At 47.6% G+C, this 24,802-nt stretch overlaps 2 protein-coding genes across 3 annotated transcripts in view; both read left to right on the forward strand.

The window, feature by feature from the left end:
• LOC142902600 (adenylate cyclase type 9-like) overlaps positions 1-20,940 on the forward strand; it is a 33,582-nt gene extending 12,642 nt beyond the window's left edge. The window contains exons 2-11 of the mRNA XM_076047815.1: positions 4,765-4,955; positions 5,264-5,371; positions 5,628-5,920; positions 7,136-7,238; positions 7,757-7,974; positions 9,594-9,753; positions 12,073-12,209; positions 14,578-14,845; positions 15,533-18,786; positions 18,855-20,940. Of these exons, the coding sequence (XP_075903930.1) occupies positions 4,765-4,955; positions 5,264-5,371; positions 5,628-5,920; positions 7,136-7,238; positions 7,757-7,974; positions 9,594-9,753; positions 12,073-12,209; positions 14,578-14,845; positions 15,533-16,480 (2,426 nt within the window). The 3' untranslated portion in view covers positions 16,481-18,786; positions 18,855-20,940. The remainder of the gene's footprint in view (positions 1-4,764; positions 4,956-5,263; positions 5,372-5,627; positions 5,921-7,135; positions 7,239-7,756; positions 7,975-9,593; positions 9,754-12,072; positions 12,210-14,577; positions 14,846-15,532; positions 18,787-18,854) is intronic.
• A 1,069-nt stretch (positions 20,941-22,009) lies between these two features.
• crebbpa (CREB binding lysine acetyltransferase a) overlaps positions 22,010-24,802 on the forward strand; it is a 37,517-nt gene continuing 34,724 nt past the window's right edge. For both annotated transcript variants that reach the window (XM_076047799.1, XM_076047800.1), the window contains exon 1: positions 22,010-22,954. In XM_076047799.1, the coding sequence (XP_075903914.1) occupies positions 22,867-22,954 (88 nt within the window). In that variant the 5' untranslated portion in view covers positions 22,010-22,866. The remainder of the gene's footprint in view (positions 22,955-24,802) is intronic.

Genomic DNA, 24,802 nt, shown 5'->3' on the forward strand with positions numbered 1-24,802 from the left:
AAAAAACATTTGAACCACGTCGTTCTGCGAAATAAGCCCGAGTCGATCTTTCCTGGCGGATGTTCACAAACTAGGCCTTTTGTTTCGTCACAGCAACTGTGTGTGTGTGTGTGTGTGTGTGTGTGTGTGTGTGTGTGTGTGTGTGTGTGTGTGTGTGTGTGTGTGTGTGTGTGTGTGTGTGTGTGTGTGTGTGTGTATATGTTGTTAGTGTACTGTCCACCGCTGCTTCCCTTGTCCACCTAAGCAGCCTTTTAAAAAAAAAAAAAAATCAATACACAACATTGAGCTGCGTTGAGACTTTAGAGTGCTGGTGTCACTTCCTTTCCCAGAGTGCCGCATTAGCAGAGCCTGGAGAGGATCAATGGGCGCGCACGCACGTGCACACGCACGCCCTCAAGAGTACTATGCTGTGGCCACACAAAGGCAGCGGTGGAGGATTAGCTCCTCCGGCGCCGCTCCACGTGGTGCCGATGCAACTCTGAGGCTTCAGCGTGAAATCGCCGTCATGTCGGGGACTTTTTTTTGCCACGTCGTTTTTTTTTGTTGTTGTTGTTGTTTTGTGTCCGACCGCTGGATGTTTTCAAATGTTGCTAGTCAAGGTTGTGCTCATCACGTCGTCCTGTAAAAGGAAAAATAATAATAGGTCTTTATTTCGTGGTTCCTCCGCAATCAACGAACTTCTGTCCGATGAATTTATAGCCGCATGCGTTTGTGCGTCTGCAGCCAGTTTCTGATTTCTCCTGGGAATCTCACTGCAGCCCCGTCCAGTTAGAACAGATTCTAGTCTAATCAATTATCCAATGAACAAGACAACCGGAACAAAAAAAAAAAAATGCACTTCACCAGGTGAAGCCGCACAGCGATCGCGCGGCATTTTTTTTTCTCGTCTTCTAACCAGTGAAAAGATTTAAACAAAAAAAGACCAGGAAGGACACTCACTTTCATTTGTGCGCCTGTTGTTGCGTTGTTGAACCTTGAAATTCCCCCTTGCAGCTCGAGGCCTGTTTATACGTTTTGGAAGGCAGCTGTTTGATAAAGTTAGAGAGTCGAATCGGACGTGCGGGAGGAATGCCGGCTATGTGAGGAACGCTCAACTCGGTGACCTTCAGAGTCGTCTCGCCCCGCCCCCTTCCCAACCCTTCCCCCTCCACCTTTTTTTTTTTCTTCTTCCACGTAATCTCTTCGCCTCCTTTAGCTGCTCTGCTTTCGCTTTCCCCCCCCCGGACCGCTCGGCGATAAGCATCTCGCGCTGAAGGCCGTTTGAAGGGCAGGTCACGAGAATAACTTCATAGTTCTCCTTGACTTGCCTGGACTGATGACAAGTTGTCTGCCAGGGATCAGATTGTGACTCTACCGGTCGTCCTGGTCAGCCAGTTATTATTCTTTGTTCTTAACTCGATTCAAAAGCAAACTATGAAAAGTTCTTGAAAAAAATTTGCTCAACATTTTGTGGAAATCTCAACGTATGACTGCGTTGGTGACCGCAATCTTCTGCTGGTTGACCTTCCAAATTAGCAGTGACTGACTGGTGGCACCACCTGGATGCTGCTCTCAGCACAGCTTAGTTGGCAAAATAGAAATAATAGCTGTTAAGAAATGAATGATTTGATAAAAAAAAAAAAAAATCAAAGTTTTTTTCTCCTCACTTCCTGTGTTTCCGAAGACGTTTGATTCTGACGTCCACCTTTCAAACAGTCCAGTGGTGAGTGATAAATCTGGGCAGACACACACACGCACACACACACACACGCAGGCCGAGCTGCTGCAGCCTGCTGGAATAGATCCGCTGCTCTGTGCCGCCGCTACCAGAGGAGTGAGCGCCGTTTTTCCGACAGATCTGTTTTTATGGACGGTTGTCAGGTTGCCATGGCAGCGCTGGGAGTCGCTGTCTCACTGTTGTGCGTTTTTTTTTTTTTTTTTTTTTGAAACACCAAAATCCTCTCACAACTGCCGGGTTGCCTTTCCTCACTACAAGTAAACCGTCTCTGTCTCTGACGCATGTATGCTTGCGTGCGTGTGTGTATGTATGCACTGTATGTTTGTTTCTTATGGAGAGCTCCAAGCCCATTTGCTTCTCTTGCTCCTGGTAATCTTAGTTGAACATCCAGCAGAATGCGGGAGTCCCGGTCCCCGTGTCTCCTGTAATGGCGTCACACTGCAGACTTTAAAGGATTGAAGACATTGTCGAATCCCACCAAGTCTGTCCTGCACTTCCACCCCCGCCTTCCCTCCCAAAGCGAATCCAAGCCGTGCATCCATAAATTGGGGTTCGGCATTTCTCTTTTGCCAGTCGTGTTTGGCTGACGTGACTCTGTTGGCCTGACTTAGAGGACTGGCTTCTAGCTTCCTGCTGAAACTGAGGCTTTGTGAGATCTTCCACCTGAAAATCAAGGTGCTGGGTCGTCAGAGGGAGGGGCCACCACCTGGTCGTTGGGGGTGTTCTCGCTAACCTGGCTGTGTGTGTGTGTGTGTGTGTACCTGTGTAGGTACAAAATCTGTCCGGCCTGCGGAATCTGTCCGGGGTCTTACGGCAACACTATTAGGACAAACTACATCGCGGTCGAACAGATAGATAGATAGACAGATAGATATATAGACAGACAGACAGACAGATAGATAGATGGCACATTTTGGGAGGGCAATAAATGTGTAGGAACAGATCTTTTGGGCCAGACAGTAATGTGAGCTTAGATAGATAGATAGAACATTTTCTATTTATCTATCCATCTATCTATCTATCTATCTCTCCATCGTTAGTTAGTTCGTTCGTAGTTTGTCCAAATAGAGTTGCCGTATGCGACGCCGTCGACAATCGCCGAACCCTCAAACAGATCTCGTAGCCTTCCAGACACCGCTGAGCCAATGGCAGTTCTCCACGTCATTGAAATGGCGACTGAAATGGACGGAAACGGCGGACCCCGGACAGATTCCGTAGGCCGGACAGATTTTGTACCTACACCTGCTGCCTGGAATGCTGGAAGATACTGCAGTCAGTATCATCAGCTGTAAATGTTCCAGCTCAGCCACTCTGACGCACATTCCTTCACATGCCAGTCAGAGGCTCATCGGTCACACTTGTGCAGACGGACACGACGTTACACATCCGTCCCGCTCCACTTCCACCCCTCCCCCTCCTCCCCCCCGTCTCTACGGCCCTTCCGGACGAGCCGGTCGATGCGATGTAAAAAGTCTGACTCTGTGTCCAAAGGTTTCGTCTCAACATTCAAGACCTGAATGGCACCACGGTCTCTCTTAACATTAGCGTCTTGTCATGCTAACGTTGCTGTGTTTTGTCCTAGAACGTCGTCATTCAAGCCGATCACTAAAATATGTTGATGCAATATTCAGCGAGCCGGCTGACCAGCGGCCAGCACACAGTGTGATGCAGGTCTACTTTTTTTTCCTGAATTACTGATGATTTTTTGACCATTTATCAGATAGTGCCAGCTAATCATGAATCATATTAAGGTGCAGTGCGAAAAAATGTTTGCTGAAATGGCAAATGAAATCACAGGAAATACATCAGGGGCTGGCAGAACCTTTTTAATTGTGTCTTTAGTTCTGAAAAAATGCCTCACAGCAGAAAAGGCCCAAAGACGTGCACGTTAGGCTGACTGGAGCTCCTGATTGGCCCGTAGCAGTGGATCCATCTAATGCTGCAATACTGAGGGAACTCGTGAAATTGAAGACCAGTACGGACAATTGCACCGGTGTTGTATCGCGCTCCTGTTGTTTTGTTATTGTGTGGCCGGAAGTTAACACGCTGAGAAGACTCCTATCGCCCCCTGGTGTGGGGGAGGTGGACGCGTCCCCGGCAATAATTCAATTTTCTCAGCTGCATGTATACGGGGACAAGGAGAGAAGTCGGGTTAGATGGGAAAACCGAATTATGAGCTTAGTCCGGTTGAGCTCTGCATGTGAACGTAGTCGTTGTTTGGATTGCCGTTCACCGAGTTTGGTATCAAACTGATGCAACATCATCCTCCTGCTGACAGCCTCTCGCTTGTTGTGAAAAAGCAGTTGCACGGAGACGTGCGACAGCGTGCGCGCTCCTACACACACACACACACACACACACACACACACAGACACACACAGGGGAAACCCTGCACTCGCCAGGCCGTTCTGCCGTGTCCTCTGGTCGTCGGGGGTGGGCGGCAGGGTGGTCGGGGGCGGGGGAAGGGGGGGGGGGGGGGCAGGGTTAGCACCTCTTAGCTGTTTGAACAAAGCGGGCCGGCTAGCGAATGGTGACGGTGTGTTTGCACAGACTGATAGGGGCTGGCTGGGGGCCACTGCGCTAATCTACTGTTTGTATAATTCCTGGTTGGCACCGCACCAGTGTGAAAATAGCCAGACATCTGGGCCGATGCGCAAACAGCCGCGTATTTACACGAAACTCCCCTGTGTGGCGCTGGCACCTCCCCGCGGAGGCGGAGCCCGCGGCTGGTTAGTGTGGAGATATCAGCAACAAGTCACTGTCTTTTATTGTTTATTTATTTATTATGAGAATGTGGTAAATCATTATTGAGTAATGTATATATAATCTGTGTCGGTATAATAACTTTTATTTTTTTTTTTTTAAACAATAACCAACATTTCTACTTGATGTCCCATCCCCGGATTTACTGTCTCACTACTAATCTAATGTCATTCACTTGTTGTCACTGCAGAGGAACTCCAGGGCGACATTTCAGGTCCCCATGGTTGCAATCGTAATGTCCTCATGCTGCTTTTTTTTTAAATGATTATTTTTTTTCCACACAGGGATGAAGACCTACCTGATCTCGGGGAGGAAGCTGGAGCAGGATGTGCAGTGCGGCTGCTCCCAGGCTAGGCGCTCCCGCGGGGACTCGGCCCTGTGCTCGCAGCCCTGCACCCTGGAGCTCATCTCTGGGGGGGCGGCGCCGGCGGCGGCGCAGCCCCCGCTGGTCCACCAGCCACCGGACAAGATGCTGGTAAGTGTGAGTGAGGACGAGCTCCGCTGATGTTTCAGTCAACGACCCAGAAATGTGAAAAAAAAAATATATATATATATATATTTATATATATATATATATATTATATATATATATATATATATATATATATATATATATATATATATATACATGTATATATATATGTATATTTTACTTGAATTGCGAGAGGTTGGCGAGGCTCCGACTTGAGATTACTCCGTAAAAGTAGTCCAACTACTAATTACCGATTACTCCTTTAAAAAGTAATCTAATTACTCCCTCCTGTGGCCCCTCCCTCTCCGCAGCCTCCCTTTGTGTCCCACGGTGGCGTTCTGTCTCCGGCTGCCGAGCAAGGAGATGATGTGACGGTTCTGAACGGCTGCCAGGAGGAGCACAGGAGCAGCAGTGCCAAGGCACAGACCGCACACGCACACGCACACGCACACGCACGCGCACACGCACACGCACGCGCGGGCGCACACACACACACACACACACACACACACACACACCCATAATTGGCGTCAACAGCAGCTAATGAGTCAAACGGCTCTTTCAAAATTCTGCGGCCCCTCCCACTCAGCTCGCCCTCTCTCCCTCACTTCCTCCCTCACTTCCTCTCTCGCCCTACTGACTGGTCATCCTCTCTCTGCCTTCTTCGCCCCGCAGTTCATTGCAGGCCACGCTCCCCGAGCCGCCAACGGCCTCCTGAGCCCCCCCCTGGAGGAGCCGGTGCGAGCCAGCCAGAGCTCCCTGTGCGACATGCTGCAGGACAAGGAGAAGAAGACCAGCACCAGCACGGGGACCGGCACCAGCCTGGGCATGGCTGGAGGGCCCGGGGGTCCCGGAGAGGCCAGGGCGGCGGGCGATGGGATGGATCACTCGGCCCTCATCCAACTGCGGGCCAAGAACTTCAGGGAGAAGAGCGACGTCCACTTTGTGGACGTCATCAGGGAGGACAGGTGAGTCTGAGCTCTAGCTATCTCTCTATATATCTAGATAGCTAGCTAGCTAGCCAGCTATCAATGTGTAACAGTAACTGGTGCGTCTAGTCTAATATCATTTAATGCAGTCGATGGATCGATTTCCTCATTTTGGGATGATTAAAAAATCATATGAAAAAAAATTTGTAAAATGGGAAAAAGACATTTTGGAAATGACAAACAAAGATATTCATTCTGCGATCATGTGTGTCCATATAAACGTCATATATAACGGTGGAACCGATGTTTAGCTGCAGCGGAAAATTAAGAAAACAAAGAATTAGAATTGAATATTTAAAAAAAGAAAGAATTTCAGCCACTTTCAGCTCTGGTGGTCCAACCTTTCAGAACGTGTGTGCTAAACGTCACATTTGGGGAATCAGCCCTTTGTGATGTCACATACGGCAGGTACCAAAACAGTGACTGAAACCTCTCCCGGGGTTTCAGCAGCGGACACGTGGACGGTCCCCGCAGTCTGAGGCTGAACAAACACTCTGCGGTTATCGAGTCCCGGCTCAGTTTATCCCGGGTTTCAAACAGCAGATTCCTCCAAAGTGCAGGATTCCTCGGGAACGCCGGGCCACACACACCTGCCGCCTGCAGATTCCACAGGTCTGGCAGCCGCAGGCCAGATCAAACATTGATCTCAGCGGGGAGACAAACAGAGATGGCGATCAGCGTCGTGCCGTCCTGGCTCACGTGGTGGAGTCTTGACGCTGGATCCGACTGGGATCGCGTGATACGACGTAGACGTGCTGAAGGGCTACGACTTTTAATCACGAGGTTAACAACGTGCTGCAGAGTGCTAACAGTTAAATAAACACGAGGGACAAACAATGAAAAATCTGAAAATAAATAAATGTATCAACAACAAAAAAAAAAAATAATCAAGCACATAAAACAAACAAAGAGAAGAAGCAGAGACCACATAAACTGTCTTGCTGGGTTAAAACAATAGAATTTGTTCGTCGCCACTTCCTGATTTGCTCTTTGTCCTCGGATGGGCAAAAGGTTGACAATAATAAGAAAATGTTAAACATGAAACCCTCTCTTCTAATAATTGCAGGGGAAAAAATAGCTTAATTCATAATGAGGTGACTTGTAAGTGTTTTTCCAGTGAACATCATTGTTTCCTTATAGTATGTTTGATTGAAAAAAGAAAAGAAAACAAACTTCTGTTCGTCTGGTCCACAGTCTGATGAAGGACTATTTCTTCAAGCCTCCAATCAACAAGATGAGCCTGAACTTCCTGGAGAGGCCGCTGGAGAAGGCCTACCGCAGCAGCTACCAGGAGGAGGTACCCTCACACTCACAGCAGCAGCACACCTAGGCCCAGCTCCTCTGGTGACCCCACATCTGGAGAGCCCCCTGCTGTTGGACCACTGTCACTACAGAGCGATTTGAAAAGGAGGAAAAAATTGAGTTTGTTCTTATCGTGCAGATTCATCTGCTTCTGGGTGGCTGTGGAAAGGTGTGTGTGTGTGTGTGTGTGTATACATACATATATATATATGTGTATATGTGTATATATATATATATACATATATATATGTATATATATATATATATATATATATATATATACATATATATGTATATATACATATATATGTATATATATATATATTATTCTGAATGCATTTTCTTCTTAAATTACTGACATTTAGCACACTCACCAGCAGCTGTTCTCCACATTAGACGTGTATTTCCTTTTTATTAATTATTTTCAGTCACTTGCTGTAAAATGCAGGTGGCAAACATAAAAATGTGATGGTCCTCCTCTTCCTCGTCTTCCCTCCTCTTCCTCCCCACCAGGTGAGAAACAGGTTCCAGGTGCAGACCTTTGCCAGCTCCACCTTCAGCTCCTTCCTGGACGTCCTCCTCAGCTGCTTGGTCTTCTTGGCTCTGACACTGGCCTGCTTCCTCCCTCCCCTGGTGAGGCCGTCCACCTTGGGCCCGCCGGCCACCGCCGCCCTGGTCCTGGCGCCGCTGGCCGGCCTGCTGGAGGTGGCGTCGCTGGTGCTGTCCATACGGTGGGCAGGCTGCGGTGTTTCAGAGCGGGCACAGAGAGGGGGCAGGGTTAAAACTGGACAAGCAGTTGAAAAAGTTTAGTATTAATATCATTATAATATTAATTAATTAATAATTACAGAAGAGAAAAAAATGCGGGGGTCTTTGTTTATTTATTTATTCATCCATCCATTAATTCATTCTCCAATTCAACCATTATTATCGTTATTATTACTATTTTTTATTATTTTCTGTTATATATATATACATATATATATATATATATATATACATATATACATATATGTATATATGTATATATGTGTGTGTACATATATAAAACTAAACTTTTTCAACTGCTATATTTACAATTGATATGCACGCATACACGTGCACGCACGCACACACACACAAAACCATTAGTGTTTTTTTTTATATTCACTGTCTGTCCATGTCGCTGTATTGCCTATTGGACAATGAACTTTAAAATAAGTTATTGACAAGAAGTGTGTTGTCAAGACATTTTTGGCAACCTTTGACGGACCCTGCTGATGCTTCTATCAAGCGCTGCATCATTGCGGTGGCTCTCCAGACTGGCGGCGGCAGTGTTTTGGCTGCCCACGACGGCCTCGTATCTCCTGGGCCTCGTCGACAACTGCATTAAAAACCACTCAAAGACCGTCACACAAAACACCCTGAAACCGACACCAATTTGTTTTCTGCGGTGGATTGAATTCAATTTTCCCCCAGTCAGATGCCGAAAGTGGCTCGCATCCATGTGTTTTGTGAAAGAACAGAATTGGCTCCTAAATGAATGCAAACAAAAACAACAATAACAACACAGCTGCATCACCTACAACTCTCTGCCACTCGTATATATATTTATTTAAACACCTGTAAAGAGTCTCGAAGAACACAAAACCAGTCCACGTACTAACGGGTTGGTTTTTTATGAGCTCGTCAGTGTGTTTTATGGGTGTACATGAAGCTTCGCGGAGAGTAATTAAAAGTGATTTCATTTTAATTCATAGTGCCGCGAAAGAAGTCCATTAAATTAGCATTGCGCTGTAATTAGGGAGCGATGAGAGTGTTGCAGCAGGCTTTACTGACTGAGTGGGAGGAGGCAGAGAGGGGTCTCGTCTAGTGGTGCCAATTTGGAGAATAAATACACGCAGGCCAGTTGAGTTCCCTTAGTATGAAATGTGAATTTATAATTCATTGAATTTTTATTTTTTTTAAAAGTGTAGTGACGTTGCAGGAAGCAGAGGTGAAGAGAAGCAGCAGAGGACAGAGAGAGAGTTTTTTTTCTGATAATTGGCCTCAGTTGTAATTTACCTACAGTAGGTCAGCCGGCATCGGCCAATAGGAACGCGGCTCCGGGACCAAAACAAACTTTAAAAAACTGTCACATTAATCCAACGCAGCTCATCGCTCACCGCGGCTCGACGTTCACGCGAAACCTGCTTCTATCCAACATTTTGCACGTTGGGGACGTTTCTGCAAATTCTGCTGCGTCCACAAACTTCCAGATGCGATATTCTTCTTCAGAAAGAACATTAAAACCTTATCTTCATGGAAAACATGCGGTTGACGTCAGTGCTGCTGTCTGACTCTCTCTCCACTCCCTCGCTCCTCCCTGCAGCATGGCCTTCTACCTGGAGGAGGTGATGGACTGCACCCGCTCCCTGCTGCTGGCCGTCTCCGGCTGGATCCCCCGTCATGTGATCGGCGCCGTCCTGGTCTCCCTGCCCGCCATCTCGGTCTTGTCCCACCTGTTCAGCAGCGTCCACCTGCCTCCCCAGGTAGCATTCCAGTTGGAAACCATTGTTTTGTTTTGCACAAAATCAAAGTTGGGTTAAAAAAAGCAAAGTCATCGCTGGCACGTGACAGATTGAACCCCTGGCGCTGGTTCCACCAGGAGGGTAGAATAGTATTACCTCCTGCACTCTCTATTTAAGATAAGGGTGGGGAAAAAAAATCGATTCTTAGATTAATCGCGATTATGACATTGCCAGTGATGAATCGATTCACAAATTTTAAAAAATCTATTTGTTGAATGAGGCCAGAACTCATGTGCGACTGCACTCGTACCGGACCGTTTAAGTTGATGCACACTCGACACACGAGCACGCAGATCCAAACCAACTCATGAGGCGCAACACTGACACACACGGCATTAAAGACGACTGACAAGTGAATGTGCCCGGCTCCTTCTGGATTTAAAGCCAGCATGCGGCAGCATTTTGGGTTTTACGCGGTTGAGGGGAAAAAGAAATTCCACAAAAGTCACACCGTTTGTAAGTTGTGTCACGCTACAAACAAATATTGTGGGAACACAACGAACATGAGGAACCGTATCGCCAGCTGGCACCTGGAGTTGGAGGAAAAAACAGAAAATCCTCCAGTTGCTCCAAACCAGACAACCATCCCCAACACCAGAACAAAGCTGCGAGGCCTATTATAAAGTCTATTGGGACTTTGTTGTTCCGCGGTATGTTGTATGCTTTTTGAGAAATATATGTATGAACCGGGGGCGACACGGTGGCGCAGTGGTTAGCGCTGCCGCCTCACAGCAAGAAGGTCGTGGGTTCAATTCTGGGGCCCGGACCTGGGACCTTTCTGTGTGGAGTTTGCATGTTCTCCCTGTGTCTGTGTGGGTTCTCGCCGGGTTCTCCGGCTTCCTCCCACACTCCAAAAACATGCATGTGAGGTCAATTGAACACTCTAAATTGTCCGTAGGTGTGCATGTGAGTGTGAATGGTTGTTTGTCTCCATGTGGCCAAGCGATGAACTGGCGACTTGTCCAGGGTGTCCCCTGCCTTCACCCTAAGACAGCTGGGATAGGCTCCAGCAGACCCTCGTGACCCTGAATAGGAATAAGCGGGTATAGAAGATGAATGAATGAATGAATGAACCGTGATTAATCGCGATTAATTGCATGGTAGCCCTCTGAATCAGAATCGAATTGAATCGTCAGGTCCCGAGCCATTCCCACCCCTAGTTTAAGCCACTGCTTATCCTTCTAGTGGCCCTCAGGTGTGATTTCTGAGTTCAAACTCTTTCTGCCCGCGCTGATATCTTTAAGCCAAGCAAGCGGAGAGGAGCCCGAGAGGTTTTTGAGTTTTTGCCCACCGGCGGTTCCAAAGCCAGAGATCCTGCGAGAGCAGGCGAGCCGCGGGCCCCTGGCATCGCTGCTGATATGAATGAACAGCCGATAGGCTTGGAGGGGTTTGGCTTGCGGATCCTGGCACCCGACGTGTTGACCTTGTCTTCATCCTCCTCCTCCTCCTCCTCCTCCTCCTCCTCCTTCTTCTTCTTCTTGATTGAGAGCAGCAGCACTTTCACTCCCATTGGTGCAGTTTTTGGCTGGAGCCTCCTTCTGGCCACCGGCGGCTCCTAAGATGTTTTCATATCTTGTGTTTTTTTTTTATGCATTCGCAAAAAGCCTGATTCTCTAATTCAGGGAGGCAAGTCTGACGGCTTTCCTCCATCCGTTTTTCTGACACCACCTTCCTGCACCAGACCCCCAGAATCAAAGATGGCGGCCCATTCAGTTCAATGGTGTCGCTCAAAATATTTTGGCTTCCTGTTTATTTCTGCAAGTGCGGCTCATGGAAAATGCGCAGCGGTCTTCACTTCCCATCATGCCTCTGCGTCTGATGTGACGCATGAGGACGCATTGGCCAATCAGGATGAGCCGAGACGCAGCGCTCGACGTGACGTCGCTCTGGAAACAAAGTCCATGACTGAAAAATATACAGTAGAGAATGAAGATTTATTATGATTTTGGTCGGAGGCACCCTGTCAGCAGTTACACAGGCATTTATTTTTGTATTGCGGAAATGCTTTATGGGCCCAATGGAATGTTTGGCTGCAGTCCTTCAAGTGGACACTAGTGAAAACAAAACCACTGTGCTATGTATTGGAGCATAACATAAGTTGTTGTTTTTTTATTAATTTGTTTGAATTATTATATATTTTCTTTAGTCATCCGACAATTTATTCACAACACAACATTTATTGTGCTGCAGCCTGGCTGGGAACCAACACCCTGCCTCCCCGGTGGCAGAAGATGTTTGGTACTGAACCTACATGTGTCGCCGTGTGTCCTCGTCCCGCAGGTGATGGTGTTCCTGTGCTGCGCCACCATACTGGCCATCATACAGTACTGCAACTTCTGCCAGCTGAGTTTCTGGATGCGCTCCATCCTGGCCACGGCCACGGGCGTCGCCCTGCTGCTGCTCCTGCACAGGTACAGGTGAGCGCCCGCCGCCGCACTCTGCACAAATCCAAACACCAGCCACTTGATCGAACGCAGGAGGATCCGACGTTTGTGGTTTGCTGACGTTGTCGTGATTGGCAGCCGCAGTGTGATGCCGACCGCTGTGATTGGATGGTTGAGTCTTGGCAATGAAATGGAAGTCCTGCCTTTATTCCGCAGCAGGGATTTGATCTGAATTGCCACACTCTCCACTGACTCCTTTGAAAGAATCTCTCAGTTTGACTTGAGAGACTTCTTGACGTCTTCTTCTTGTTATTATCCCCATATGATAAATAAAGCAGCTTACAAAATTGACGATTGCGCAGATGAATAAATTGCACTGTATTCAGTAATTCATCCATATCTGTCCTAAACAAGCATATTGTGTGATTGGGCTCCAAAGATTTGGGTTTGTGGATACAATCAGGCTAATATGGACTTGTATCCATATCTGTCTGTTTGTAATTAGGCTTTTTTTTTTTAATGAAAATCTTTATTTCATTCATTGAGTTAAAACAAAACAATTAAACACAAAAATTCCCAACTCCCGAAGGAAAGGGAGCAGAAAGAAGAATAATCTCACATTTCCTTCCCCTTCCCTCACAGAAATTAATTGACAAAGAACTTAAATAAAAACAGCCACAACAACACGATACATACAAAATATGCATGGTAGTAAAATGTTTGCAAAACATCAAATTATCCTCATGTCATTGCTACATCTTCACCTTTTGATCCCCATTAGCGGTACATCCTGAACTTTACTGTGAAATACAAAGACTTAAATTCCTCATCAGCAGCAGCTTAGTATCACCAATGGAATCTTATATCTTGCATTTGTTTTAATGAAAAAAAAAATAAAAAAAAATGCATCTGCCAATCTCGTCTTAATGATCCTCCCTGGCAGCAGGCTGCTGCTGCTGCTGCTGCTGCAGTAGCTGCTGCTTCCCCTGTATTGTTCCCCTTCTCTCTCGCTCTCTGTCTGTCCGCTGAGGTAATGACAGCTCAACCGGTTCAGGGGTGAGAGTCTCGGCTGAGACGCGGGCCGTTGATGGACGGCTGACATTTGACGGTTCAACAGGAGCAACGGCTCCCTTTTATGTTTTCCATAACTACGCCCGCCCTCACCCCTCACCCTCACCACCTCCTGCCTTTTACACACTCTCACGCCTCCCTGCTCTTTATTCCCTCCATCTTCACATCCGCGCAGCAGCTAAAATGTCACCAGAGGTGAAAATGACTCATGTAGCTCGAGCCGCCGCCGCCGCCGCCAGATTGGAAGCGACTTTCTCATGCGCAATCAGGTGACGCGGCGGCGGACGCAAAACCAGCTCGGACTCAACTTGACTCTCGTTGCTGCGGGAGTTTATCAGCCGCCGGAGAGCTTCCTGTTTTTTTGTTGTTTTTTAATTTGAGGACCTTGTTTGAACGTGGCACGTCCTTTCAGACGCTGTTGAGGCTTCTGCAAAGGCTTATTTGATGTGGTTGCTTATTTGAGTGTCTCAGATGAAAAGGTCAGCTGAAAGACTGAACAACGACGCTTTGCTCTCCAACGGCTGGGTTTTGGTTTAAAATGCACTTTGAGACACACACACACACACACACACACACACACACACACGCACACACACACGCACACATGGTGACAAACATTTCAGACAGCAGTACAAACAAGTGGTTTCCAGTCACGTGGGAAGTAAAAGTGAAGTGGGACTGGGTGGGATTTTTCTTTTCTCTTTTTTTTTTCTTTTGTCACATTTCTTTCTCTTGTGTAAAATGGTCAACCACCAGGCTTAACGTTTGCAGATGAAATTTCAAGTTTGACGACTTTTCAAACTTCGATGCAACTGCTTACCAATGAATTCATCATCATTAAACGTCCTCCGAGATGCCGACCGACCACATGTACGAACCTGCGCCGGGAAATGAAATGGACACTTTGGTAGTCAGGTAGTCGACCACCTACCAACAATAGTTTATTTTAATCCAGGCGGATTTTCCACCTATTCCACAACCGAACACCTTCGGTTTAAAAAGCGGAAGCAGAAACCGTTCCCACTTGTAAACAGCGGCCAACTGTTCGCCTCGTCAGCCACCTGAAAGGTTTCTACTTCATACCTCAGCTCCACTGATTGTTCTGTTGAAATGTGTTCCAAGTCTCACTTTCTATGGGCTATTCACCAGGCGAGACAGTTTAGATCAGGGGTCACCAAACTTTGGGAACCTGAGGGCACCATGTTGGCGACCCCTGCTTTAGATGAATGAGGAAAAGTTCCGCGTGTCATTGTGAACCGTGGTGAAGCTTCTCCTTTCTGCTGTGTCTCCTCTTCAACCCTCCTCACTTTTCCGTTGTTTCCTCCCTCAGACTGGACGCCTCCTCCCCCTCGGCCACCCCCAGCCCGGACCCTCCGCCGCAGCCCCTTCACCATCTGGTCCCCGAGGCCGTCCTGGCCTTCTTCCTGCTCCTCCTGCTGGTCTGGTTCCTCAACCGGGAGTTCGAGGTCAGCTACCGGCTGCACTACCACGGCAACGAGGAGGCCGACAAGCACCGCTCCAACATCCAGACCATGCGGGACCAGGCCGAGTGGCTGCTGGGCAACATCATCCCCATCCACGTGGCCGACCAGCTCAAGGTGTTGTGTTGCTTTCTGGATTATGACTAGGCCTCTCACAACGTGGGAAGCTTAACCCTCTGTTTGAAAACGCTCAGTTTTAGCCACTGGACCGTCCAGAAGTTTGGGAGGAAGTTAAAGGTCCCGTATTTTACCTGATTGAGTAAATCATCAACCAAAACCGACTTAAAAAAAAGCCTTCATTAAAAACGGCACATTTAGCCCTGTGTTTGCAGCCACCCACTTCACAGATGGGTTTTCGTTTCCTGCTAAAACGGATGCCTTGCTGCTGGACCTTCCACTGGTTTGGGAAGGCAGAGCCAACATTCGCAGAGCCAACAGGGGAGGTGTCAGTGCCCTTTGTGACATCACAGAGGGCAGACTGCATGTTACAGAAAAGTATTAGTTATTACTAGAAAAGAGTTGCAGGATTCAGTTCAAGGTGGACTTTTCTCATTAGTGCGGGGTCTCTTCAAACTTTTTAGTCATGTAAGTCAATTTTCCTCATCAAATGAATCAAATATTGCAATGTTCACAATTGGAATATAACCCACTATTTATCAGACACTCTTACTAATTAACTGGACAAGACAGGAAGTGGCTTCATGGTCAAAATGTAGCCGAAAGAAAACCTCAGAGGACACACATGGTTTTGTCAACCAGCTGGGTGACCTGATCTCCCTCTGTCCCCGCTCCCCCACCCGCCAGGTGACCCAGAGCTACTCCAAGAACCACGACAGCGTGGGCGTGATCTTCGCCAGCATCGTCAACTTCAGCGAGTTCTACGAGGAGAGCTACGAGGGCGGCAAGGAGTGCTACCGCGTACTCAACGAGCTGATCGGCGACTTCGACGAGCTGCTGCGCGAGCAGGAGTTCGCCGGCGTGGAGAAGATCAAGACCATCGGCGCCACCTACATGGCGGCGTCGGGCCTGAGCGTGCAGCCGCGGCCGGCCGGCGAGGGCGCCGCCGCCGCCGCCGCCGACGAGTCGCCGCACGGCCACCTGCGGGCGCTCTTCGACTTCGCCCTGGAGATGATGGGCGTGCTGGACGACTTCAACAAGAACATGCTGGGCTTCGGCTTCAAGCTGCGCATCGGCTTCAACCACGGCCCGCTGACGGCCGGCGTCATCGGCACCACCAAGCTGCTCTACGACATCTGGGGCGACACGGTCAACATCGCCAGCCGCATGGACTCCACCGGCGTGGAGTGCCGCGTGCAGGTGAGCCAGGAGAGCTACGCCGTGCTCAGCGCCATGGGCCTGGAGTTCGACTACCGCGGCACCGTCAACGTCAAGGGCAAAGGTCAGATGAGCACCTACCTCTACCCCCGCAGCGGCGAGGGCGGCGCGACGGCCCCGCCTGCTCCCTCGGCCTCGGCGGCCAATGAGACTTCGGGGTCGGCGGCTCCTCCCCCTTTCCCCTCAAAGTCCCTCCCCCCTCCTCGGCCACAGGGAGGCACCACCCCCAGGCCGCAGCCTGCGCAGGAGAAGTCGTCGTCAGAGGTGAAGGAGGAAGGATACAGGGACGCTCGCCTGCCGCCCCCCCACTCTGAACTCTCCCCCGAGGAGGAGGCAGAGGGGAAGGAGGTGGAAGAGGAGGAGGAGGAGGCCGACGAGCTGACGAAGCTCAACGAGGAGTTTTACGCTCGACTCTGATTCCTCCTCTCGCTCTGTTCTGCTTCTCCTCCGCCCGCTTTCCCACCGGCTGCCTGCAGGTGGCGTAGAGGAGGGGGAAGGGAAGCTCCTCCCTGTTTTTTCCACGACTGAAGGGGGTCTGAAGGTCGCGGCTGAAGAGAAGGATCAGACTTTGTTCCTTGGTGGGTTTGACCTGCGTGACCCTCAGTGGCGTCGGAGGAGACGGAGAGAGAGAAAAAAAGAGGGCTGAAAGGGATCCAGAATCAGTGCAGATGAGGTTGATTTTTTTTTTTTTTCGTTCTCGTGTGTGTGTTTTTATTAATTAAGTGCCTTCAGGACCTTACAAAAAATGAAAATGAATGAACAGACGCGAAAATGCCGAGCAGCATCAAAACGATCCGGGGACTCGCTGAACATGCTGTGCTTGTTTTTCTTTTTCGTTTTGTTTGTTTTTCACGTTGCGCTTTTATTTTTTCAGGGCTTTCAGAGTATTTTTCTGGAAACGGTCTTTATCGTCGTGCCATAATATCCTTTTCTGTTTGTACTTCCAAAAATTCTCCCTTTTCCCCCCTTTTTTGGGGTAAAAACTAGTTTTACACGCCATGTTGAAGTGCCAGTGCAGCGTCTGAACAGGGAAGCGGTGGCAAGATGGAGGGACTGGCATGAAGCAGTATTACATGTTGTCTTCTGCTTTGATACTCTATTGGAGTGAAGGTGGATGTGCTATCAAGCGGCTGCCTAGTTTTTTTGTTTTTGATGTGTGTGTGTGTGCGTGTGTGCGCGTGTGTGCGTGTGTTTCAGCTGAATGCAGATTTTAAGCACTAGCGGTCTTGCACAGTGTTGCTGGCATTGACAAAGAAACGGCTCTTTACCAACTTCTGAACGGCCATTGGCCTTTTGCAGCGAGTACAATCAAACCCACAATCAGGCCGTGAACAAAGGGATTTTTTTTTTTCTAAATTTCTAAAGCAGAATTGGTGCAAACGAGCGACTTTGGAAATCGAAGTTTGATCCCGCGTTTAATCCCACAATTCTGTCATTTTACCATTTTTATGTATGGGTTTGTTGGCGAAATCTGTGAAAGGAACCTAAAACCTAATGCCTCGTCCGCCAGATGGGGGGTTCGTTAAGGAGACAAAGTGAAAAGGGAATGTACCTGTGAAGCAGGTCAGAGGATGAAGCACATTGAAGTCTGGGGAGAAGCTGTTTCCAAGCGGCAGCAGGGCAGTTGTTTGGGGGCAGTTGCAGCGCTGGACAGACAGTAGTGAGTGTGTGTGTAGTAGCTGGACTGCATACACGGGACTGACACGGAGTACAAACACAAAGCCAGGTTCCTCATAATGAAGGGAACACGTTTTTTGGGGGGCTTTGAATACCAGGAATATACAAATCTCATCGATTTCGAGGACCCGTATTTCACCTGTTTTGGGATGTTTCATTTTCATCACCTGTTACATCAGCCGAGCACCAACCACACGATTAATGATCAACCAAAACCAACCAGTCAAAAACAAAAAGAACTCTCCGTAATAGCAGCACATTTAACCCTGTGTTTGCAGCCTTCTGCTAAACAGCTGGGTTTTTCGCTTCCTGCTAAAACTGATGCTTTTCTGGACCTTCCGCTGGTTGGAAAGGGGGACATAAAGAAAAGGTAGAGCCAACACCTAGATTGTTGGGACGCTGTATTGTTGCCCTTTGTGACATCACAGAGGGCCGATGGCCAGATCTGTGTGTTTAAGCAAAGTGGAAGAAGCAAAGGGAGGGTTGTCAAAATCAAGTGAAACCTTGAATGAGTTGTTTTCCTGGCCGAGTGTCAGCTGAGGTGGGAGGAGTTGCAGGAGGAGGGTCGGCGGTCCGCGTCGCTGTTGTCTAGTGAAAGTCTCAGATCCAAGATTGCACAAAGACTGAAAATCACCTGCCGCCCTGTTTTGTGCCTTCACCACAATTAAAAAAAAAAAAAAAATCAAAAGTTAGGTCAGCAAGTCTGTTGTCAGCCTGCGACCGTGTGATTCGCTCTCACAGTTGTGATGAAGCTCCGTTCACAATCTTCATTCGAGCCACTCCAACCATGTGACCGATGGGCGCAGCGCAGCCCCAACCTAGCTGATTGTTTTGTGGTGCCTCAAAAGTACGCCTGTAACATTTTGTTTATCAAGAGTTTTTATTGATGAATATTATTAACGTGCTGGGTTTTTTTGTTGTTTTTTGTCCTCCCCGCCCGGCCCTGATGATCTGGTAGGATTGTCCTCATGTGTCTGAGAAAGTCCTCTGCACGCTGTGTGTGTGTGTGTGTGTGTGTGTGTGTGTGTGTGTGTGTGTGTGTGTGTGTGTGTGTGTGTGTGTGTGTGTGTGTGTGTGTGTGTGTGTTGTCGCGCGTGCGCGTGCGCGTGCACAGCTGGATGCCAAGTCCATTTCTACTTCTCTTTGCTCTTTATTCTCTCTTTCAAACAAAAAAAAAGAAACACTTTGATTCTCCTTGTGCTCTGTGTGTTTGCGTGTGTTCCTAAATGTTTGTGAGGAAGATATTTAATTATCTTTTTTTTTTTGTACTTGGAATCGGTCGATAAGTGAGAAAGGAAAAATCGCAAGAAAAAAAAAAAGGGAAATTAGTCCGACGCCGCTGCTTCTGATGCTGTCGCTGCCTTATCGCACCCGCACACAAACACACTTCGTTTTCTATTTACAAAAATGAAAAATGAAAGAAGTGACACGTTGATGGAAGTTGTTAATCCGCCGCTGACAACGAATCGTTGCCTGATCTTTCAGGAACCACCTGCTTCGACGCCGCAGTGCAGTTCCTTCTCCTGCCACTGCGTCGCCTGAACTCACACAACCGCATCCAGTGCCTTTACCGGTCCCCACACGTGCTTCACATCCTCCCAGTATCACAGCGTCTAGTTCAGGGGTGGGCAAAACCTTTCGACTGGTGGGCCACAGTAGCTTCTCAAATTTGATAGAAGGGCCGGAGCAGCAGCAGATGGATGGAGTGGTTTGGTGACCCACCTCATAGAAAACATGTTTGTGCTTTCATGTCTATTGAAAATTATCCACAGCGTTACAATAAAATATGTGTCTTTGAAGCTACACGGTATTTAGCTCTTTATTGAAATGACTCTCAAAACACTGAAAAAAACACTATGTTTTTGACTCACTTACTATTGATAGAATTTCTTCAAGTTCGGCGGGCCGGATGAAAAAGCTCAACGGGTCGCATATGGCCCGCGGGCCATAGTTTGCCCACGCCTGTTCAAGTACAATATCGTCAGTCTGATCAGTGCCCTTGACATCATCGCAAAAAAAGAAATAAGAGACAGAAAACAAAACGTTTCCACGTGTTTCACGTCACCGATTGCGGTGTATTGGAAAATGGAAAAAAAACACAAACAAAAACAACATTGTTTCGCCCTTTTAATTCCCAGAGTATCTTCATACAGTTGGCCACCAGTCGGTGGTTGCCAGCCTGCGTTGCTGTCGGAGGCTGTTAGTCGGAGCAGCTCTCCAGTCGTGCACATCTGTACATGTGAATAAAAGAAAAGTTGAAGTGAACACTGCTGACTCCTTTATCTGTGATCTGACTGGTGGTTCGTGCGTGCGTGTGTGTTTGTGTGTGTTTGAGCCCGTTTGCATGAGCCGACGCACTCATCTCGCTGCTTCTGCCACATGCTGCCATCCGTTGATTTCACCTTTGCATTTATCTTTTTGTTTTTTGATCATTATTTTTTTGTAATTGCTGACCATTAATCGCACATGTTGCGTCTTCATGATCTGCTCCTCTGGTTTTGGATTGTGTGTCGGGTGGTTGACGATGCCTCAAGAAGAAAAGCAACAAAAAAAAAAAAAGGCCTTCTTTGGTGATTGTTTCTTTGTGACAGAAGGAAAAAGTTCCCCACGTTATATTTTCAGCTCTGCAGTCAAACAATGCAATCAAGGAAACAGCCAAATGCGTGGAGGAAATAAAGGGAGTTTGCAGCCATTTAAAAATAAAAGTGTTTTTTTTTTACTTTGTAGTATTAAAAATAACAAGGGAATACCATAAGGACAAATAATTCAGCACTCGGAGAACTTTTGCAGCAAAAACCAAAAAAGGTGAATTGCCTATTGAAATAATGACAACTTCTCTTGTCGCCTTCATTTCCAGTCAATCCAAACCATTATGTCTGCTTTCATTACACTGGGAAAAAACAACAACAATTGAGACAATCTTGATCAATGTTTTGGAAAAAAAAAAAATATCTCTGTGTATTCATGTCATGTTCAAAATGAGATGTGTTATGTATGTTTTGTGCACATCACCCATGTATCCGCTATCAACACACAATCATAATCTGTACACTTTTGCACAGAGCACACGGTGTTTGTACATACACAGTTATTTTATGTCACGTATGGTTGTTGTTGTTTTTTTTTTTTTTTATACATGTGCATGTGTCAGATTTCTTTTGTGCCAGCAAACAATGAAACAATTGACATGTATCATCAAACTGATTGGATGTGTGTTTTTCCGAGTGCGCGTGCATGTGTGCGCGCGCGTTATGTCATGTGAATTTTTTCACTCCTCTTCATTGTGAGAGAGAATAAATCTCCGTGAAGAAAATGGATTGAATGCGTTTTGCCCCAGAGGTGTTGTGAACTTGCAGTGAATGTCCGCTGCGCTGTCCTAATACGGTCATATTATTTGGTGCTTGTTGTACGAGTTTGAAGTTTGTTTACTTCTGGCAGCAACGCGAGGACACGGTGAGGACCGCCTGAAACTTAAGACCTCAAATGGGAGATAAAAAAAAAAAAAGTAAAAATGTGCCTCAGAGCAATGTCGTAATTGTTTCTACCTTCAAAGGAAACGGATCCGTTGGACAGGTAATAGATGCACAGGTGAGCCGCTTGCACTGTGTCAATGACAGGGGTTCTGCCGGTGTTCATGTTTCACCCTCACGCCATGTTGAGTGGAGCAGAAAGAATGAGTGCGTGTCCATTTTTGACTGTAACTTCTTGTCGTATTCTCCCTTTTACAAGACAGCTCTCAATTGAAAAAAACTACCATTAAAGACGGGCTAGTGTCACTTTAAAAGGAATGGACACTATTAATGCGACACTCGGAGCGCTGCGAGGACTCAGATGCACAATTCATTGCATAAACCAAGTAGTAATATGATTATTTAATCCACTGTAATATCTGCCATGGATTGTTTCAGATTATAATGCAGCTTTATTTAATAAAATTATTCCATAGAAGTATATTTTTAATCAATAGGGTGTCTTGTAATAATCTGTTAATTACATCTTAATTGTCATCAAGGATATAAATCATTTCAATTTGTCTGCAATCCAGCTCAGGATTTTGAGTCATTTATGATATTCAGTCAATATTTAAATATATATTTAAAAAAAAAAAAAAGGGGGGGGGCAAAATTGCTATACAGTTTTGTAAGCGGCCTTGTGGTGGCGATTCGCGGTGCTGCAGCGCCGCTAGCGGTCCATACGCGGCGGTGCGTTCACGTTGGGCGTGATAGCGGCGCCCCTCCCCCTCCGCCGCCGATCTGGAAAAGAAAAAAAAAACTTTTTTGTATCGAAGGAATCAACAGCCGCCATCTTGTCGTGGCTCGGAATTAGGATTTCGCTCCAACTCTGCTTTTTGCGTAGAAATCGAGCATCCTCGCCGCGATATGACAGCGCCCTCCCTCCCGGAACGACACCGTAACGTCGCCGCGGAGACATTTTGTGCGAAAAAACGGGGATTTGGTCGGCGGTCGTCGGGTGAAAAAGCCCCGTATATGTGATTTCCCCCTTCAGAGTGCGGCGATTCAGCGCCCTGTCGCCGTTCGGGAGCAGCATTGTTTACCGTTGGCGAAGCGGCGGGGAGCCGATCGCGACTTTCGAGGTGATCTGCAGGGGGGGGGAAAAAAATACCGCATTTTTTTTTTTTTTTTTGTGCAATCGTGCATTTTGTGGAGCCTCGCGCGAATGTTGCACGGAGAAATTTGACGTCACGCAACATGGGTACTTTGAAGGTATAAAAATCACGAACACTCCCCAGGAATGCTGCAGTCCCACGGATCTGTCTAGGTTGTCGCCCAGCGATCTCGAATTTTTTTTTTTTCTTACATGGGGGAACATTTTTCTCCGGTAATCTAACGATGATAATGTGGGTGTTGGGTGTTGGATTATCATGGGGTGAATGGCGGTGGCGAAGCGGGGCGCTATTGCATCTCTTTTGAAAGGACCGACGCTCGCAGCGAGGAGCAGCTAGGCGCTCGCAACACCAACTTAGCTAGTAGCGGCAATTAGCTAGCTGTTAGCCCGTTAGCGGGCAGCCAGCTTGCTAATGTGCTAAACCTTGGCGGAGCGACTCTTCTGTCACAAGATAAGCCCTTATTTTATCGACCTAAGCGATCGACCGGGACGAGACAACCATGGCCGAGAACCTGCTGGACGTCGGACCCCCCAACTCCAAGCGGCCGAAGCTGAATTCACCTGCACTGTCAGCGTCTGACGGACCAGGTAAAGGCCTCGACGCCGCCGCCTGCATTTGTAAACACGCATTAGCGTTCACATGTATTCCTTAACACACTTGTGATGGTTGCCCGCTGGTGTAATGACGCTCGCAGTCAGCGCACTCGAGAGTCGCCAGGTCCTGTAGGACTTGTGCGTTGAGTTATTTTGTTGGATGAAGTTTTGTGTGAGTGCTTTCCTGCATTCAGGGATGTGGTTTGTTTTTTGTGTGTGGCGGGCGAGTCATTTGGACGGAACTGCCCTTTACACTCAAACGCTAGCTTATTAAATATATTCGCCCGTGCAAATGCGTTTTCAACAACAGCCTTTGCTTAAGCTTCGTCCCTCCTCAATGTAAAAACACAGCGCGACTTCACTTGCACCTCAGCGTTCGTTAGCACGACCGCACAGATACTGCCACGCGTTTTCATTTTTATCGAAGTTTTCTAAGAACCTGGGCAATTCAAAGGGCAAACATTTTTTTTTTTAAAGTCTTAATATAATGCGTTATGACCGCTGCATCAAACTGCTAACTTGCCAACTAGCTGGTGCAAATGTTGGAAGCTGACGGTCAGCGCAAAGCATCTTTGGATTGAATGGGGGGCCAGTAGAAGCAAATGGGATTGAATGCGTCTGCGTTGAAACTGACGGCATACAGTATGTACTTTAATTGTAGCCGTGGCATGCTATGCTAACGACGGCGGCGTGTTCCAGAACATCGTCCTCTAAATCCTCGAATAAGAGTCTGAAACCAAATGAGATACGAACTACATGGACCCGGCTGCGTTCTGACGTGCCGGCTTCAGTTTCGGTGAAGTCGCATTCTGACACCGCCTGAAGTTCAGTCAGTGTTGCAAAGTGGTTCAGGTCACGGTGTGTCCATAGAAGCAGCCCTCTTTAATCATAGTGCTCCATTGATCGCCAAAAACATGAACGTAACGCACACGTACTGTAACTGTGTTCAGTTATTACACCACTGTTGATTGAAGAGCATACGTTTAGTTGTGGGACGTGCTGGTGCGTTGTGACAGTTTGTGCGTGCTTTCGGGGTAGTTTGTGTACCATATGGGGCAGTTGGTGCCATTTTATAACCCAGTTCTGGTTTATATTTTAGCATATTCTTAAACCATAAACTAGCTGAAAGTACTCGTTTTCAGTCTGTTGTTAATATGCTCAATATTTAAACCCAGCCGCTCGTCTTGGTCCATACCAATTCACTTTTATTGTTGCTTCTAATTCTTTAAAAGCTGACATCAGAGCTCGGTGTGGGTTGAGCAGACTGAGAGCTTGAACCGACCGGCCGCTCGGGCACGGACAGCAAAGTGTCGTTGGGGTCGGAGCTCCAGGTGGCCTTGGGCAGGCACGTGAGTGGGAGATGGAGCCGTCTGCAGGACACAAAGTTCTCATGGAAGCTCAGCACCCGTTGGCTCATCAGGGTGTATTTCAGCCAAAAGTGGTGCGTTCACGCGTGTAATGACGGCATTTAAAGAAAAAAAAATGTTAAACAGTTTCGTCCTCTCCCTGTCAAGTGTTGAGAACATGAATACGTGAAACATTGAATTTGGAAGCACAGCTGTCATGTAACAACTCCACGTCTGCACACGGGTTTTATTTGCCTCGAGGCATTAAAGGTGTTAAAGATTAAACTCATGCCAACCATCACATACCTAAGAATGTGACATTTGTTCTTTGCGTGCGACTCCTCTGAGAGAGCGCTGAACAGCGGCGCTGCCCCACCCCACACCCCCCGCCCCCCTGCCCAGTCCAACTCTTCACACTGAGTGCCAAACAGGCAGCGGGTCCCAATTCTTTTTTTTTTTTATTGTCTTTGGTATGACCCAAAGTTGTGTGTTTTGG

The sequence above is a fragment of the Nelusetta ayraudi genome, unplaced genomic scaffold (assembly GCF_046127955.1).
Source record: "Nelusetta ayraudi isolate G7.1 ecotype Tasmania unplaced genomic scaffold, CSIRO-AGI_Nayr_v1 ptg000095l, whole genome shotgun sequence".
Taxonomy (NCBI): domain Eukaryota; kingdom Metazoa; phylum Chordata; class Actinopteri; order Tetraodontiformes; family Monacanthidae; genus Nelusetta; species Nelusetta ayraudi.